This window comes from Cyanistes caeruleus, chromosome 1, assembly GCF_971803275.1.
Source record: "Cyanistes caeruleus chromosome 1, bCyaCae1.hap1.1, whole genome shotgun sequence".
Classification (NCBI taxonomy): domain Eukaryota; kingdom Metazoa; phylum Chordata; class Aves; order Passeriformes; family Paridae; genus Cyanistes; species Cyanistes caeruleus.
This window is the reverse complement of record NC_141701.1, coordinates 86,252,697-86,272,865: the sequence shown is the minus strand read 5'-3', so window position 1 is coordinate 86,272,865 and position 20,169 is coordinate 86,252,697. Positions and strand designations below refer to the sequence as shown.

General features: G+C 38.2%; 1 protein-coding gene across 2 annotated transcripts in view; it reads left to right on the top strand.

Moving 5' to 3' along the window:
- The window catches only part of LYRM4 (LYR motif containing 4), an 85,658-nt gene extending 66,506 nt beyond the window's left edge, over positions 1-19,152 (top strand). For both annotated transcript variants that reach the window (XM_086900930.1, XM_086900936.1), the window contains exon 3: positions 18,784-19,152. In XM_086900930.1, the coding sequence (XP_086757056.1) occupies positions 18,784-18,846 (63 nt within the window). In that variant the 3' untranslated portion in view covers positions 18,847-19,152. The remainder of the gene's footprint in view (positions 1-18,783) is intronic.
- The last annotated feature ends 1,017 nt before the right edge of the window (positions 19,153-20,169 follow it).

Sequence of the window (20,169 nt, the reverse complement as noted above, 5' to 3'; positions counted from 1 at the left end):
AGTGAATCATTAAAAACTTACATGCTAATATTGACTAGCATTATTGGCAAAAGGAGACCAATTCTCTATGCCAGGCACTTATTTCTTTCTTACATTTTTAAAGCAGAAGCAAAACATGTTCAGTAAAAATTGATGTTCTCAGCATTTAATAGTGTAGAGGTGGCCCTTTTTGGATGTAAAACAATGTGTTAAAATTCTGGGCACTCACATGTAGTATTTTCTTTCCCATAATTTAACTTAGCAGTAATTGGTATCTGCCTTCAAAGAGCTTTACTGTGTTTGGAATAAGGTGGAAAGCTATGTTCATCCCTCTTATGAACATAATGGATAATTTCTAATTATTGCAAAATTTTGCCTGTACCTTTTTACCCTCCCAACGATGTATTTTTCTTGTCTGACATTGGCTAGTGTTGGTTTTAGTTTTGATTTGTTTCTTTACATTAGGTGTGGCCTTACTCATGTTTGTATTTGGTCTTCTCAGGGGATGTTTCTGAACAGACCAGTAAGTGAGGATTTGCTGGCACATCAGGAAATAGCTTCTCTTCCCCTAGTTCCCTTACCAGAATTAGTGGCTGCCAGTGGAACACTGGATGCTGTTGAGTGCCATCATTTTATTCTGTGGCATTTGACTGACTTTCACCTTACAGGCACATTCTCAAAAACCTCAGGTTTGCAGTCTGATTCAGAGTGACCTGACTATGCTTACCTCTTCTCTGTGCTCATTTCAACTAGACCACAACTTAAGGAGTTATTCTGTGGTGCTTCATAACCTTCCTAAATTAAAGGAAACCTGGAATCACTGTGGAATTAGGGCATGAGAGTTCAGCTGGCTGGAGGGAAGGAGGGTCCTAAGAAGAAATTATGTTACCATTTGAGCCACAGAAAATTATACATGTGTTATCACTGTATTTCCTGAGAAACTTCCTCCCTAAAATGTTTAATACATAAGCATTTGTGTAATTAAAAGTTCAGAGGATAAGCTTTTTTTGATGAAAGCACAGTGCTTATATCATTCTTACTTCTAAAATTAACTTCTTTAGTTTGCATGGGAAGCTTTGTAACGCTTGCATATTGACTCAAGCAGGCTGTAGTAATTAGGGCAATTTTTAGTCCTTCCCTTACAATATCGTTTAACAATTCAACATTTCCCTCTGTGACTGAAAGAAATTGAATTTGTGTTCCTTAACATCAACTGGCACAAAGTAACAGCGTGAGATACAAGCTCCTGTGGCAGGTGCTAGAGGGTTTGTATCTAAACTAGAGAGAGATGGGCAGGTATCTGTCTCTCCCTGGGGCAAGCTCCAGTGTGAGTTTGCAGGGAAGAAGTGACCTCAGTTTGCAGCCATCATGTTGAGTAACTTTTGCCCTGTGTTCATTAAAAAGTAGTTTAAACTAAGACTGGACGTGAGGGCCAGTAAAGAATGGTGGGTGGTGAGGTCTGTAGCTAAAGCAAGGGCAAGGATCACCAGGGAGTTGTCAGAGACTGAATATCCCTTTCCTTATTTCATGGTAGCTTGCTGGTCTGTCCTGTCTGAACTTTGAAATGACAGTTTGTGGACATGTGAATTTAGGAAATTGCCTTTTCTACATTGCTGAGCCCCATGGCTTCATCACTGTGGTTACCTCATCACTTAAAATATCTTGTGTATGCTTACCCTGCAGTTGAAACATTTACAACTCCCCTCTCCTGAATTGATTCTCTGGTGGGTAAACAGAAAGATTTGCACTCAAGCTGTAGCTTTTCTTCCAGAGAAGCCATTAATTGGGTGTTTCTTTGTACGTGGTTGCCAGGTGTCCGTAGGAACTTGTGAGAACATAATATCTTTATTCTGCTGTAAAAGTGAGGTGGCAGCTTCTGAAGTTACTACCAGCACAAATGCAGACAATATAACCATAAAATCCTACCAGGTTTAGAAAAATGGTTTAAACGTCTGTTAGAAGAATTTCTCTATAACTAACAGTGCAGTTAAAGATTGAGTTTATGGAGGGAAGAAAGCTCAAAAATCAAGATTTAAAATTTTAATTTATTAGTTCAATATGATTCGCATGCTTGCAGCTTAAAGAAATTCCTAATTGGCTAGCTCTTCTTCGTATTTTTTCCTTGCTGGTGTATTTTAATGTAATTATTGATTGGATTGTGATCTTGAAACAAAGTGAGAAATACTAGTCTGTAAATGCTGATTTGTACAGAAAAATCTAAGCACCAGTTAGTAAGATGTTCTAATTTTTTTTTTAAGAAACACAATTCTTGCTGAGTTGAGAGCTTTTTCTTTTACTTGTGAGCAGTAGGTATTAATGTACATCACATAGACTTGCTGTAGGCAGTGTTGGAGTGCCTGGAAAAATCTGTCAAACTGGTTTCGGAACTGGCAAGACGTTGTCAATTAACCCTGCAATTGTACAGTAAATTAGCAAATGTAGTATCTTGAGGATGATACTTTTTCTGTCAGTCTAATTTTTTTAGTGAATGCATAGAGAGCCCCAGTGATTTAGCCCAAAATTTAGGACTGAGAAGTACTGTCACATCATTAACTCTTTAATTTACCCAGGGGGTTTAATTAGCCTTATTAATTTTATTTATTATTATTTATCTGCCCAAGTGCCTGGTATAAAGGACATCAGGTCAGGCAGGCAGAAAAATGTGGAGAAGTTGGCCATCTGTTTCTCCTTCTGGACAGATGTTGTAATTGGGATGCCTCCAGCCTGAGGGAATGGTAAGCCTGAGTTCCCTGCCTGGTCCAGATGCTCCATGGCTGTATGTGTTTGCATGGCTTAGAAAGTTGCTCTTTCACAAATAGTTACCAGTCCTACAAGCAGTGAAACACGTCAGAGATTATGTTAGCAGGAGGTCTAGCACAGATCTTCCTTATGCAAGTAAGAGCAGGCTTGCTTGAGTTTTTTTCTAACTATAATTTTGGTCTGGAAGAGCAATGAAAGCCTGTGACACAACCACAGTTGTCACTATTTCTTTAGTATCTGAGAAAATTCCCATTAACTCCTGCTGGGTTAAACAGTGGCCTCTGCTCTGGTGAATCAGCACCAAGCTCATTTTAAAGTTTCAGAATTTGTACCACTTGTTTATAACATGGACTTTTGAAACAATAGTCATCTTCAAAAAATCTCTTGTCTTTGGGATTAGCTGTATTTGCCATTCTCTAAAATAAACAGGTACAGGATAAATCATGATTTGTTTAGATGTGGCTGAGCACAGCATCAGGAGCCACTGAATGGGTTGAGAAAATACCACCTGGCATGATGAGATTACGAATCCTTTTGCATATATGCTCCAGCTCTGATTATGTTGAAGCACTGGCTGCATGAGAAGAACCAATATTTATGAGTATGTCAGAGGACAAAAAGTTCAAACACTTGGATGGGTTTGGAAGGAAACTGGATTCTGTGCATTCAGCTACAAGGAAATCTTTCCACAAAAAGTGGAAGCCTTGGTCAGGCTGCTTTCCTCATCAAAGATTCTCATGATAGCAGAGGGTAGCTGATGAACACAAGAAAATGACCAAGTTGTTTTTCTCTCTGACATGTAAGTGGTGTCCCATGAAAATCACAGTTCAATGCAGACAAGAGGCGCCTGTAACAATTTTAAGTTGAAGGTAGGTTTCCCAGAAGGCAAAACTGTGGGATGACCCCATATCCTTCTCTTGCTGGTTCTGTGTCAGTCCCCACTGTCGTTCTATTAGGAATGGCGAGAAGAACGACACAGACTCTCTATGGAGTCGATCAGGAGAATTTTCTCTCAGTTTATTACTTCAGGTCTTTTTTATAGACCGATACTTGAAGAGTACAGAAAAGAAACTCTTATTGGTTAGTAAACTACTACATCACCATCATTGGTCAGTGGGGCACACCACCCCTCAACCTTCTCCTGCAAAGAAAACAAGGAACAGACAAACAGCACCTGCAAGGCTGTTTTCTGTCTCTGAGGATTGTTTTAAATCCTCCTCGTAATTTCCCAGGCCACTTTCTCAGGCAAGACTGAGAAAGCCATGCGGCCTGTAATTTTCACAGGCACTGTGCTTCTCTGTTTCACAGTTAGCATCCATACCCCACCACCGAGGCTCACAGGATACAAGACCAAATACACATCATAAATAAGATGATGAAGGATGCTTTTCTTTGCCTGTAAGCCACCACACTTTGGAGGTCTCCACACAAGGTTACACTGTATTTATTCCAATGGTCCACTCCAATATAGTGGACTTTGTGACCCAGAGTGTGGTCAGTTGGGCACTCTGAATGACTCCGCTTCAACAGTAGTAAGAGCTTTCAGTCAGGTCTCCTTATTCTTCTTCTGCTGTCAAATGGATTGCAGGAGGTTATGGTGTGCTTCCAGTCCGTTCAGAAATGGTATCTCTGTTGTTGTCCTGTTTCATCTGCTCCTGACCACATGGATGTTAGCTGGCTGAGTACTTTCTCTGAGTTACCCTCCTTCCTGGTACCATAGTATAAGGAATATACCACTTGAAAACTCCCACAGAAGAAAAACACTTCTGAGGAAAATAGGAGTGACATTTTCTTTACTCTTTTGAACATTTTACAAGGTCATAGCAAAATGATCAGCCATGAAGCTTGAGAGTTGAAAAGTAGAACTCATTTCCACATGCCCCAGCATGCTGGGGAGGCCAGCAGGTGAATGAGCTCAAATGGGGATTATACAAAAATAATCACGTCTGTTAAAATGGTGTTATGGCCATGAAGTTGCCAAAAAGTTGTTGTCACTGGAAGCAGAGGAGGCATTTCAGCAGAGATATGTATGTATGTGTGTCATATTCATGCTCCCTTTCCCTGAAGAACTGCTTATGGATTATGGTGGGCGCAAAATAATCAAAAAGGTGGATCCTTAAATTGATCCAGTTCTCAGTGCTTATGTTCTCCCCGCTACACCATTCTATTCTCTTTGGAATGGTTTTGGGCTTGTGACACTTGTCATCTACCTCTAAGGATGGGATCATGTTTAAAGAAGTGACAATAAGAGGAAGGAACTGTTTTCACTCTTCTCCTGGGTGCTCCAGCCCAACCTGACCACCAAAAAAGAGACATCCATTTTTAATACCTAAACATTCACAGTAATGCTTGTAACTTCATAGGGGATGAAAGAAACATTTCTCTTGAATCCTTCTGTTTTTAATTTATAATTGGAAAAGGGAATTTTCACATATAAACCCCATCATTCCTCAAGTGAAGACACTATTTTGTAGATATTAAATTTGCAAAAATATTTGATCTATTAATTTGTGGATGAAGTTTTAGTTGCTTCTTTGTTTCTTAATCCAAGTACTATGCTATCAAGCAGTGGAGACCTAAAGTTGAATTTTTTTCCATCAGGAAAACTAAACTGCTTTAGTTTACTCTAGAAGTGGCATGAAAAAAACAAAAAAGGACTATATACAACTGGACACTTAGAGTGTGCTGTTGAATTTAATTAGAGTCCTTAAGGTAGTCAGATTTATTTACACTATCCTGAAAATTTTTCCTTCTAATATGAGGATTTTTAGAACTTGAATAAAGAAATCTCTGCTCCAACCCCCTGTTCAGAGATGATCAAGGTAAAGAAGGTTTATCTATAAAGTAGCCTGCAGATAAAGTACTGATAATTGCAAGTCTAGCTTTAGTTTAAATAAGTTAAATTAGTTTAAATAATAATGCCTGTGTATGGAATATAATTCTTAAACTCACAAGGTCTTCTGTATGTTGAGTTCTGCAAAATTATTTCAAATTTGTGTGGTTTGAGCAGTAGAGAACTGCTGTGTTGCACAAGAAACTGGTGGGTTGCTACAGTCTTCTAATCTCTAGCTGTGAGGGCATATCAGCAGCTTAATTGAAACAAAGTGGGAATATTCAGAAAATACTTAAGAAATTTACTTTTAATGGGTATCTAATACACAGAAATTGCTGTATGTCAGGAAATACTATTATCTGCATTGATTGTAAATCCTTGTATATGATTCCATTTTAGTAAATATTTTTTCCACTATCACATCTATTCTTGTATATCTATGATGGGCATGGCTCATGGGACATTAATCATCAAATAAGGATCATCTTTTCAAGACTGGGATTGTAAATCTAGCATATGGAGCTAATTGGATTTGGGAACCAGAGCAGACAAGATTTGTTTCAGGGCTAGTGTGACAGTAGAGTTACATCATGCAGTTTTGTTTATTCAGTTGTGCATTCAGGAGCACTGAGCAGGAGTAAAATACTGCATTGGTTAAGCAGTAAGTGGTTAAACACAGCACTTAGGCTTGCATGTTTTTTAAGTGGAATTTTCTGGAATGTCTTTTGAAGTGCCACAATGCCATCTACTGGTTCACTTTTCTGTGTTTTTTCCCAGAAGGGGGTTTCTTTTGTACACAGGCTTATATGTAAGGTTTTTACACAGTCTTTTTGAATAGCAAAATAAACAAGGTGAGATAGAATGAGCAAAATAATTCTTGGATGCATATGTTAAAGGACATAATACATTATATACATTAAAGAATAATTTTTAATCTCTTATCAGTTAGTCTTGCTCTCCTTTTGTTAAAACTCTAAGATGATTAATACTGAAAGATAAAGGACAGATCTCTGCTTTACATAATAGCTGGTGTGTAGCAGCTTCACTGTTTTCTGTTTAGAGTGAGTCAGTTTTCCTTTTTTTCCCCAATGTTTTTATACAGAAAAATGGAAAGAAAATTAAGAAATACTTAAGGTGTCAAGCCACAGAAATAGGGAAGTGCTGTATTAGAAATTATTTCAGACAGGATTCCTCACTGACAAATTCCTAGATTCAGTCTATTCCCCATAAGTACCTCCTGTCTCTGCCTTCCCCCCAACATGTGTTTAAACAGTCTTTTTAAGATTAATCAACAACCTTCCATTGACCAAAAATTCCATAGACTTTCTAACAACTGCTATGGAGGAGTGTGTATTGGAAAATATTATTCTAATTATCAGATTGTTCAAACTGTAAATGAGCAGCAGGCAATTCTAAGTAGTTTTATTAATTCTTGTTTTTCATCAGACTGACTAATATTACCTATAGGAAGCCTTCTGTCTTCCATTTATTTGTTGCCAACAGAAACAAATGGGCAAATTAAAAAAAAATAATTTTAAAAAAAAACAAGACAGGAACTGTAGGTACAGGTAGGTAAACACTGTTCTTTCGTAGTTTCATTGCTGGGATTTTCTTTAAGCTATCTGGAGAGTTTCCTTATTAATTGGTCATTTTGTTTGTTTTCATAAAATACTCTTCACTTTAAATTTGTTTTTCCCCTTCACATTCAGTTTTTCCTAACAGATGTTTTTCATAACCCCGCCTTTATTCAGACTAGTTAGGAGAAAAAGAAAATTGGTAATGGCTTGTAACAATTTGAATTGTTTTTTTAATAGATTTGTAACGCACTCAAGCACAGCTCCAGAATCATTATTCAAAAATAGAGCAAGAAAAAAAATTTCCAGCAGTTTCCTAAATGGCCTAATGAAGGTAAACTCAAACATCTGTGCCCTTCCTGGCCTTTTACCCTTTCTCTGACTGATATTCAGAAGGTCAAGTGGATCTTGCCAAGCCCAGTTTTTATCTGGTAGGATTTGTGTCTTGCTGACAGCTGCAGAGCATTGCACATCAGTGAATGTGCTGGTGGAAGAGCTGGAGCGCTTTTTTCCAGCTCTTACGGAAAGGAAGGTGTCTGTATGCTCAAGTCAGTGCTTGTTTGGGGCAGTGGGTTGTTGCCCTGCAGCTGGTGGGCTCTACATCAGGAGCAGTGGAGCTGAAATGATCCTACTCTGCTGAGGGGAAAGCCCTCAGCGGTGCATCCGTCACTCTGCTGCTTGGGTTTGGCTGGCGTGTTTTGAGCGAGGAATGCTCTACTCTGACATGTGCAGGGAAACAGACGTTGCTCCCTGACTGTGTTTGGAGTAAGTGCTAACCTCCCACTCCTAATTATTATCTGCACTGCAAAATACTAGGGCAAGCTTCTGCTTACTGTGACATTAAATAAGGAAGGACTGGCAAAACCAGAAGAGCAAATAGGGTGATTTTATACCACATCTTCCATTACAATCTCTTTTTTTTTCTTCTTTGAACTGTCCTGTGCTATTGCAAAGGAGGAAGGACTAATTAGTCCAGTTGCTGAAAGTATTTTGCCACCCACACTACTGAAAAGAACTCTTTGTACAGAATTAGCTCTTACCAGCTGTGCTAAATCCAGTAATTTATCTTTGCCAAAAAAAAGAAAAAAATGCTGCTTAGTTTAGTGCAATTAAACAAGTTAATGTAAGCTATACCCTATATCCACACAAACACAGCTATCTCCTGCTCAAAAGCTGCAGGGTTTGCAAATAATTACTTTCTCCCTCATTAATTCTTCTTACTGTTTGTAAAAAGGGCTGGGTGGAGGAGCACTGGGAAGGTAACCCATTTGTGTTTGGAACTGGCCGAGTGTGCGCGGTCCCCCTGAAGAGCAGTGTGATGGCCGGACATCCACCTCAACTTGGCCAGGTTGGAGCACAAGGACTTGGCCTTGGCTTGATGTGGTGCTGCAGGGGATGTTTGCCTTGGCATTGACACGCAAGGAGAGCGATTCCTGCCCCAGGGGAGAGGCTGTAGGAAGTCAGAAGCCTACCTGCCCTTACCTGGAGTAACTTCAAGAGAAACAGAGCGGTTCACTGTGTTTGTGGTTATGGCTCCGCAGAGGTTGCTTAATCAAGTAGATCAAAGTCATGTTTCTTGACTGGGGTGTTGGTTTAGAAACTGAGCTGGACCTGAGAAGTGATTTCAAGGTGACCCTAGCACAATGGATAGCAAGTGGGAACTCGCAGGCCCAAACACTGACTGAAATTCAACAAATCCATCCTCAGTCCTAAAACATTCATGTCCTTTCTTCTGATTGGCTTCCTACTCAGGTTTTTAAAGAGTGTAGACAGTCCAGGCAATGAGGTTTTTTGCATGGCTTTCACTGGAACTCTTCCAAAAGAGGGCAGGAAAAGAAAAATGCTCTTTGAAGCTTGGAGGTTTGGAGATAGTAAAGCAAGAAGGATGCCTGAGCAAGAAAAAATAAATCCTTGGATATCTTCCATCACAGAAAGTAAGATAAACAAGGAAATCATCTTTATGATTTTGTCAGGAACAGATGACTCTAGTTTAGTAATCGGTAAGAATTTTGTCAGAAAAAGGGAAGTCTTTTTAATGCAGAAAAATAAAAATTTATTCCTGTCCTGATACACTTAGAGATCTCCTAAACACTGCAGTAGGGACTTGACATGTAAGTATTTGCCTCAATGTGGTGCTCCTTTCTGGGCAAAGATGCAGATTGAATCAAAAATATCCAATACAAAATTTATCTTTGTAAATACAACTGTATTTTCTAAAAATAAATGCAATTTGTTATTTCTGCTCTTTCAAATTTAATTTTGTAATTTGAATGGACACAGAGAAAATCTGTAATCACATCTGAGGTGTATGTAAGGTAACATAAGTGCAGAGGAAGAGACATATTGGAACCTTAAAGTAAATTGTTCCTTCTATAAAATTAAGTTTAATCCTTGGTTATAACCTTCTTGGAGGACAGGGGAAAATGAATTTTCTCTGTCTCTTATGTCTCGCAAAATCGTATATGTTACAGAATTGACTTTTTTTTTTTTCCTGAAACACGAAAGGCCTTGTTATTTCAAAATGCTAATAAAGCACCTGTCAGTTTTACAAAATGCAATGTACCTGGTGCCATGCTGTAACCAGCACCAGGAATTTGGTAAGGATGGTTTGGAATCCTGAGGAAGACACATCATCACCAAATAATTAAACTATGGCTGACATCCAGTCAAATCCAAAATTCAGCAGTCACTATGTCTTTCATGTCCCCAAAGCTTCAGTTGCAGATTAAAAGGCATTTTTTAAACATTCTTCTGGCTCAAAGGACATTAACAAAACAGAAAATTTAAATTGCTAGGTTAAACAATATTACAGTTCTAAATCACCTGAACTTTCCCCCTATACATTTGGTGTTTTGGGTAAGATCAGAATAAATAAACAAATCCAAGTTCATTTAGTTAATATGATATTCCCATACCAAATGTACACAGTGTATTACACTTGATAGGAAAGATACTTGATTAATGTTTCTGTAATAGGTGATAGTGGCAACATGTCTTAGTTGATGCAGTTTTCCTGCTAGCTGCAGATAATTCTTTTGTTTAAGTGAGTAATCAATGATCTGAGCTGTGAGAGTAATTATACATATCTGTACTTCTGCTACCTATATATACTTTCTATAAAATATTGGGCAGGATGCTGCAGAGAGAGATAGCTCCCACAGGAGAATCCTCAAGCATAATACATGTTGTGTACTTGTTATCCATTTGTCTCATGGAGTTATTATTGCAGGTGTTCACTTGCAGCCTCATGCTTTGGTACTGCAGATACCGAGGTTCTTGTTTGGAAAAATCAAAGTGAAAGTGTAGCAGATGTGCACGGGGGTCTGCTGTGCTGTGTAAGATACTACAGGGATGAACTCTGAACGGGCACAAGCGCAGGCCCAGCTGGGATCAGAACAGGGACTGGCTTCAAAAGCAGGAGTGACCAAGGTTTTCCATGCTACCAAACCAAATGCATTTTCTGGAGCCATCAGCATTGCCATGTGCCACAGCACATTTTCTTCACTGAACAATGGCTTTAGCTGTTCCACCACTCTGGGCTTGCTCACTTCTGCGCTGCTTTTGATCTCTGTGAGCTACAACATATTCTCTGCCATGTTTCTTGTATGCATCTTGCCAGAACTACATCCAGCCAGTCCTGCTTTTCAGTCCTTGGTATCTTGGTACCTGCTATCTTAAAATGTCTTACCTCCTGAAGTTCAGCATTTTCCAAGGAATATACTTTATGTACTTTTCCCCTTGCACTTACTTTATGTACTTTTCACTTAAAAATGTGGTGAGAACAAAGCTTTTCAAGGCTTTAAACAATTATCATTTAGACAAGCAGATCTCAGTTAAAACCAGAAAAAGTCCATGTACCTTTTGCTGCTCTGGAGCTTTCTTTGAGTTCAAGTGGTTTGGGACAAAATAATGTATTTTCAGGAAATGGGAGAATAAATGTAGAAGGTGATGGGTATTATTTTTTTTAAAAGACAGGGAGGTACAGGTGGATAAGTCATTTTCTAAGACATTAACCTAAAACATGCCATATACATCTTTGTGTAACTGTTTAGCAGCTCTCCCCAGCAGCCAAGTTCCCCAGTTTACATGAGAAATAAGACTAAATATGTTTCTTTCAGTACACTGCATTTCTGGCATCTGACATTAAATATTGTAAAAGGTGGTATTGAAATTATGATTGTTGTCATAATGTGTGTGGCAGCTCATTTTAGTACCACAGTAGTTCACCGTATGAAAGTTTATTAGGGCTACAGAGTTACTTATCACACTATGCAATAAGCATATTTAATATTGCTTATACCTATCTGTAAAGACTACTTTTTCTTCACTGTTCCATTCTAAAAGTCTCTTAGAAGCAGTTATCCAAGAAAATGCTGAAGAGTAAAATATTTTCCTTTAACAATGACAATTTAGTTTTTGTATGTATTGCGGAGTTGGTGTATCTGCAATACAGAAACATTACAGCACTTTCGTGGACCTAGTGCAGAATGTGTGTTTTGTGACAGTGGCTGTTGTATTATACTACTGACAAAAGTAAGGCAGGCACTCACATTGGCATTGATGAATTCTGCTTATGTAGTTGCTGCAAAACATAGGGTCCTCTGTGAATGGTCTGGGTATTTACATACCAAATGTCTCAGCATTACTAGACTACCTGTTATACCACACTCAGCACAATGTTATCCAGGTCTTTGTCTCTATATTTTCAAGTATTAATGTTTTATATTCTGTTCCTTGCCACACTCAGCATCTTAACTGAGTGATTTTTCTCATCTTCATGCTATATTGAAAAAAAATCAGGCTATATTAAGTTTTTCCCCTTTACCCACGTGGGACTGACTCTTTAGAAGACCTGCTTCTTCTGTGTTTGGCTTTTTGAAGAGTTTAAGCTGCTCTGCGAAGGTCGAGGCTTTCTATGCAAATGGGAGAGAAAAAGCAAGATGCTGAAATAACATTAGCAGGTAACAAATAGGGAGAGAGGAGAGGTGGGAGCCTGGAGATTGCCAGGATGCTGAAAGCATGAGAAGCTCACGCTCAGTCAGAGCATTACAACTGCAGGTCTGCTTCTTCCTTGGATGTGTGTTGTATCAAACCTTCATCTGGCTGTTTAAGCCCAAAATCAGTCATTGCTTGGTTTCCTGTGGCTCACTCTCTGACATCTTTGTAAGGTAACCTTTGCAATAGCAGAGGGTTGATTCTTCCCCTTTGTCATCTGCTGTTGGGCCCTGCATGCTTTTGAGATGGCATTTTTCTTGTCACGCTCCTTTTTATCTGCAGGCTGACTGGATTGCAGGAAACAAGAGAAGTGAAACTGTGAGTTTACTGAAGGACCACATAAGTCCACCTGGCTTTCATAGAATCATAGAACAACCCAGGTTGGAAGGGGCTTGAAAGATTCCCATTTTGCTTTCTCTGTTGAGGGCCCTTATTACTTCAAGCTACATCAAGTGTAGCTATTTGGAGCAAATGACCTTGTCTGTCATGCCTGTGTTGTCTATAAGGACAGTAACATGTTTGTGTAATTTAAAGAAAAAGGGGCTCTCTTAACTGAGAAATAAATCCCTTCCTATTTTAGATCACCATATACAAAACACACACTGATGTATATGCTTACAGTATTTTATGTGTAAATCATTGCTGGAATAGATAAGATTCTCTGCTCTTTTCACTGAAGAGTATCTCTTCAGGGAGGCCCACAGAATAAATTGGTGGGAATAAATAAACACATTTTCCTGTTTCTGATAGGCCAAATTAAGGTGTTCAAGATAAAGTGCATATGGTTCTAACAGAATTACATAATTTATCATTATTAAGAGAAATAACTTTGAGATACATTTTCACCTATAACCTGTCTTACTTTACTTCACACTTTCACATTTGTGAAAGCCAAACAAATGGTAGCAATAAATTAGTATTTCCTGCCTTTTCAAAAGCTTCGTGTAGCGGTGATTGTAGGATGTGTTATGGCACAAAGAAACAAAGACAACAGCATTTGCAAACCACAGGCTTACAGAAGTAAAATACACAATAGTTGTAACTTTTCAGCTCTGTGCTTTCCTTCATTTCCTTTCCCATTCTGTGTAGACAAATGCAATAAATTAAAATAAGGGAAATGTCTCCAAAATAATTTTTTTCCACATTGATTCCAGCTCGGAAGTGCTGGAATAACCTATGTGTTTAAGAAGACAAATGCAGTTTTTCAACATTCTTTCCTGAGTAAGAATAAATAAGGCTGCTGCTGCAGCATTTAATACCAACACAAAGATGTGGCAAGGAACTAAAGTTACTGAGGAGGTTTTGGTTCCATTTGAGTTGCATTAATTACTGTGTATCACACTGGTGTGTTTATTATTGCAGTAAAAGAGAATTTCAAAAATGGCTCATTTAAATAAATTATTCATTTAAAAATAAACAAAAAGCATTAAATTGACCTTAGTTAATATGAAAAATTTATTATAAAGTGTGCTGTGTATAGCATATCCAATTTTAGGCATGGGGGAGAAAAGGTAATGCTTCTTAAGAACAATAACCACTTCACTTAAATTTGCCATAGGATTGCAAATTGGTTGGCATCATCTAATAGGAAAGACTCTAGGTAAACAACTTATAAGACTGTTGCCAGCTCTTAAAATAACCTTTATACTAGTACATTTCTGTTCTTGTCAGCATTCACCTGAGATGCATTTTATAGTCACCTTGCCAGAAAATATGAAACTTCTTCATGTAGTGTTAGAGGCCCAGATTAGCAACCATAAATGCAATATGACTGTGGTGTCATCAGGGATTTTTCTTCCTTGTTAAGATTCAGCAGTGTGCCCATGAGATACACCTCTCAATTTCCTAGGTGCAACAGGAAAAAACCCCTGATTTTATACATACATACATACATACATACATACATACATATATATATATATGTGTGTGTGTGTGTTTGTGTACAGTATAAAAATATGAATACACAGGACTTTTTCCTTTTTCTCCATAATAAAGAACCATGAAAATATATATGTTTATATGGGATCTCTGGCTGTAATAAGGTAACCATTTCTTGCCTGTAAATTTGTAACAAAAGAGAGAAGATGGCTATGTTTATTACCTAGAGATTTGTATTTTTCATATATTTATGCATGTATGTAACAACCTATATAGCTATTAGATATGTAAATGTGTTGAATATGTAAAGCTAACTGTTGTACATCAGCTTTACTTATGAACACCATTTCTTCAAGAAAAACAGGAAACCATTGTTACTTTGTGATGACCCTCTTAGGAGATCAATTTATAAAAACTGACACCTAAATAAAGTGCTGTCTTGCGGTGTTTTTATATTACTGTGCTGTGCTGGCACTTTTATGTGTTTAGGCCTTGCACTGTCCAGGAAGTTGATTCTACATAAAGTGAGAGTGTTGCACCCTCTCCTGTAAGCTGCTCCTGCTTTTGTTTGCCATCAAAAATAAACAGTGGCATGACAAAAAAAAAGTTAGTTTGCTTTTGAGGGCAGAAAGGCTGCTGCCTAGCTACTTACCTGAGTAATTTTAGGGCACTCACCCTGAAATTTATCAGTGAGACCTCACATAAACAGGTAGCTAGTTGATTGGAGATTGGCAAGTTTGGCAGGATGATAAGGATGAGTAATTCAGTGACAATGAGAAAAAGTACCTTCATCAGGGCTCAGCAGGATTTGTTAGATCTCATGGGTTGTACACTGCATAATTACAGTTCTGTAAAGTACGTGGGAAAAAGATGTCTGGCCACCTTTGTGCTGCAGAGCCTAAGGAAGGAGGAAAAATGTGGGGATTATTGAAGTAGACAGACATTTATACAGAGCTGTCAAGGAAAGATGCCATCATCATTTTCAGAGCAGAACAATGCACTCTGAGTGAGTTCACTCACTCATTCAAAAAAAAAAAAAAAATTAAAACACAGTCACCTTATTTTCAGCCCTGCAGAAATGTGAGCAGTCACTTCTACCTCAACTCTGAGCTGCAAAGTAAAATCTTCATGTGGATAAAATGCACAAGACATTCCACAAACCTTCAGAAACCGAAGATGATAATCTAGTAGTATTTTGCAAGTAGTAGCAACGAGTCTGCAGGATCTACACCACCAGCTGTGTCAAGATGGGAAGGCAGCCCCTGGGACTCAGGTTAGCCCCTAGGATTCAGGTTAGCCCCTGGGACTCAGGTTAGCCCCTAGGATTCAGGTTAGCCCCTGGGACTCAGGTTAGCCCCTAGGACTCAGGTTAGCCCCTGGGACTCAGGTTAGCCCCTGGGACTCAGGCTGACTCCCAGGCCAGCACCGTCCCATTGCAATTACATGTGTCACATGGCTTGGCATGGAAACCACACATAACATGCTCACCAACCACAGGTGTCCCTGAGAGACAGACACTTGGCAGCCAGACACCTTTGGAGAGGACAGAGTTCAGAGTTGTCAATTTGACAGGAATTTGTTGAATTTTTAGGGTATTATCATGTTCTTTCATTGTCTGCAGGAGATAGATTTTGTTTTTATGATTCTTCTTAATTCTACAATTTAATTCTTATTGTACCTCGCCATACACATCTCTGATGCTCTGTTATATAGAGAAAACTCTTCTTACATGCTTTTTTTTTCCCAATAGCAATGAAAGATTCCTTGAGGTGGCTAATTCCCATGGTTGCTTCCTGCCAGCTATGACAAAGGACTAGTACTTGTTTCCATATGAACACACATATACCTAATATCCAGAGGATGGTTGGCTTACAAGATGGGCTAGAGCTTACTCTTCAGTGATTTCTTTTTCCCCATTTGTTGTCTCATGTCTGCTGATAAATCCCATTCTGAAGCCCTAAGCCTTCTCCTGGATTCAGACAGAAGGCAATAGTAAGGTTTTCAAGAATAAGTCTTCTTGTTCACAAAAAACAGCTGGCCATATAGATTTGTACTAAATCTTTGAACAAAGACAAATCATCAAGTTTTGAGGGCTGGACCTGTCAGAACCAAAGTACATAGTTTTACAGGCAGAATTTAAACATCAAATAATTCAAAAGAAGCTGAGAAACAACTTTTATATTTCTATTTATTGTCTTCTCCTGATGACAAAGTGGTTCTTTATTGCACATTTTCTCCTGGGGAATTTAATTGTAATATGTTACCTAAAGAGATAAATAAACTTTTGGGTAACCAAGTTGCTAACCCAATCATAGAGCCGTTTTCCCAAAAGTTTCCTGTGGTCAATGAAACTCCCCTGGCACTGACCTATGCACTGGCTTCCAGCCATGTACCAGAAAAGTAAATGCAGTGTACAAGCTACAAACATGCACAATGAAAAAAGAGCACAATAGGTAGCCACTTAAGTCTCTAATTTGTGAGAATGATGCACAGTGAGTGCGTGCTGCTGAAGTGCTTTCTTCAGACTCAGGGTGCTGAGGAACTGTAAGAAGGCTGTTGTGGTTCGGAGGGTTAATAAGTGTCAGTGTGTAAATACTGGGGCAATCCTTCTGCTGAGGCAGGAGATGTTTATAGATGGGAATTTTTCAGCAGCTATAAATGGAAGTTTTGTTTGTTTTGTCTATGGCACATGGGAAAGGCTTGATCATAACTTTAAAAATTCAGTGCTAACGGCTTTAATAAAAAATCCTTAGATTTCAAAGTTCAGCTTACAGTGCCATGGCAGAGGTTCTGGAAGGGAGGCAGCAGGGCAGGCAAGCTGCAGCAGCCCAGCAAAGGCTGACAGCTCAGCACTGGCTGCTCTGCACTTGCTGGAATGCCTGCACGCCTGTGGTTTGCTAAGGAAGCAGCTCACATGTAAATCTGTGCTTTTATTGCATTCGAGTCAAGAGGCGCAGCAGTAGATAACATCACCTGTTGGCACAGGGACAGCAAACAGCAGCTCGAACCTTTCTCCTACAAAGCCATCTGCCCCAGCTGAATATGATTGACTGAGAAGTCACGTACTCAGTCTCATCTATCTCCCCAGCTGGGGGAGAAAAAAAAATGCAATTCAGGTTTCAGCATTTTTGTAATCCCTCTGAGCCTCCCATTAAATTTGCTCTACTGTGTGGGAAAGGATTAAAGATTCTTTGGGCTCCAAAACACAGTATACAAAAATTAAGTACTTCAGCATGGTTTGTGGTAAGGCAGCAACTAGAGTGTATAGCCTGCCACATAACCCAGAGCAGCGAGTTCTCTTTGACAAGTAACACTTGTTGACAGCTTAAAATTTCTGTTGGTAACACATGCCACAGTTGTGTATGGCCTTTGTTTTAAATATTCTGTATGCAACATATTTCATAAGTAACTTCAAAAATAATCAGAGTTGTTCATATGCTGTTAGTAACTTAGCTCAGAATGCCAAAAGAAGGAAATATTTTCTGGCAAGGAAAATTTCATATGAAGCTGTTCCTTTACAAACACCTTCATAAATGCTCCCTTGTAATAAATGTTTCAAGGTTACAAGTATTACAAGTTTCAGACAAGGCTGTTTATCAAGATTAAAGAGTTCATTTCCTAAAAGGCAATATTATTCACATTTTATTTGAGTGTGAGCATAGATGAGAAATTTTTATTCAAGAGCGGCCAGGACTTTTTCCCCACAAAAAATGGTAAGCGGAAAATGCTAAAAACATTATTTCCCTGATTTTTTACTACTTTCAGAGCCTGACTTGCTGTTTGGCTTAATTTGCAAAGTATTCAATTCTACTAAATATACTGTGCTTGGTGTGATTCAGCATCTAGCCTTTTTTGTCCTAATTCAGCCCTTAAATGTATGAACCTTTTTTTTTGTGAAAAGGACACAGAGCTACTGTTTACCCAAGCCTGAAGGAAAAAGGAGGGGCAAGAAAGGGCATAACTTTAAGATATTAAATAGTAGACTCCAAAATCCATACTTTTAAAAATAAATACTGTCTCCTGCTTTCATTACCCTACTTGCATGAAACTTTTTCCTTCTTCCTCTCAGCTGCTAAGCCAAGAGCTGTGTGTAACAACTGCCAGCTGCTCACCCAACCACAATTTACTGATGTTATGGGGCAGACTAAAAAGTGCCAAAGAACAAGAGGAGTCAAAGCAGCAATGCTGCATTTTTGTCATATTTCATTTCGTCATTGCACTAGAAAGCACAAATATAGGAGCTCTGAATACCATCTCATGAACAAGAAGTAGTTCCAGTGTGTGTAAAATGCTAATGCTGAACTCTTGAATTGCTTTCACCATTTATAAGGCAAATTAAATTAGGATTCCAAAGGAATTGGAAAATAGTACCATGACATGCAATTTATATCTAGGCTCTCCACTCAAAAAGCATAAGAAATATCTGCTGACTACATACATATTTTTATTTTTCAGTATATTAGTTTTTTCATTTTTCTAAACATAGAATCTGCTTGCTTTTTCTCTGTAGTAACTTTTAATGTTAATTTTTGAGACTTTAAATGGTATTCCTCAATGTCATTATTTCAAGATTGCGTATGTGCAGGTATTTTATGTATTGGTTATTTTTCTTAAGGTCTGGACAAATGTATTATTTGCAAAAATAAATGTTTATAGAAAGAAAAATGTAATTATGAAAAAGCTTAATATCTGGACTATTCAATTCTTGGGATGTTTTGTTTTAAGCCTAACTTATAACCTGTTTTCTGCTATTTTGGTATTCAGGTTACCATTGACCAGCTGTACTCCACAGAAAAATTGGTCATTGAGAGTCCAGGAAACACATAGCCAAGAAAAGTCTCTGATCCTGAAGCAACACTGGACCATCTTCAGCATCCTACAGTGCCACATACAGAAGCATAAACTCACTGCACATGTCTGAGCTTGTCTGTTCAGCAGAAGAAATGCTTGAGAGACTCAGTTTTTGGCAACCAAAGTATTATTTTCTAATGGGTTATGTGTTCTAAGATAAATGGCTATGATTTTTAATAGTATGTAAGGTAATTGAAATCTGTTTGCTTGTATGTCCCATGTGATGGAACAGTTCCTGTCCAGTTTTGACAATAAAACTTCATTAAACTACCTTTAACTCAATACATTATTCTGATGCTGACCTTGTCTCTCACTGACCACGAAAAACATGTTAGATTTAAAACCCCTCAAGATTTAAAACCCCTCACCCAATTACTAAGTTGTATTGATTCTGTTGCATTTAAATACATCCAGCATCTGAATTAAATAAGTACATATTTTATTTAAAGTATTAAAGCCAGAGATGGTCAGAATTTTCATCTCCTGGACTTTGCTACATACAAGTATCATAGGCTGCATTGTTTGGTTTCCTTGAAGAGCATCCCTTGGCATTTCAGGAAGTGATAAAAATTTCACTAGTTCATTCTTTGGTTTCCAAGAGTTAATAAACAGTCCTGTCCTACTTTTAACAATTAACTGATCAGAATAGCAGAATGTAAGACTTGAATTACTGGGGCTTGGGAGCTTTCAAATGTTTCTTCACCACCACGTCCTTTAATTTGTTGAGGTGCAGCTATTAGCAGAAAGCTCCATGTCACTTTATGAAAGATTTCCCTTTTTCACGAACATCGTGAATTTTGGCAGAAGAAAAAGAACCTTACTGGAACAGTAACTCAAGTGCTGTAAATCATGAAGTGGCAACAAGCTTTGCCTAGAAAAAGTGGAACACTAAGCATAGCATTTTATTGGTTATTTTTAAATCTGTAGAATGCTCAACACTTTTAAGACCACAGATTAATAAAAAAACAAGCAAAAATTTTGATCAGGTTCTGCTCAAGTCATTGCTGTGCTTGAATTTGTTTTCTAATAGAAATTTAAGCAGTGCAAAGCTGGCATACAGGGTTGTGGGGGGAAAGTTTCCTTTTATTTCAGTGAATTATTGTGGGTTTTTTTAAGCAGAGAGACAGAAGCTCAAAACTAGTTCTATGGCACTGTAGCCTTTGAAATCCACCCCTTATTTTTCTTGCTTCCCAAAATGCATCTTTATGTTCTTCTATGTTGTTCATGCTCTGTGAAAACTTTATTAAAGCAGAGTGTCTAATTAAAGTGTCTAATTTAGAATGAACTCCCATTCCTCAC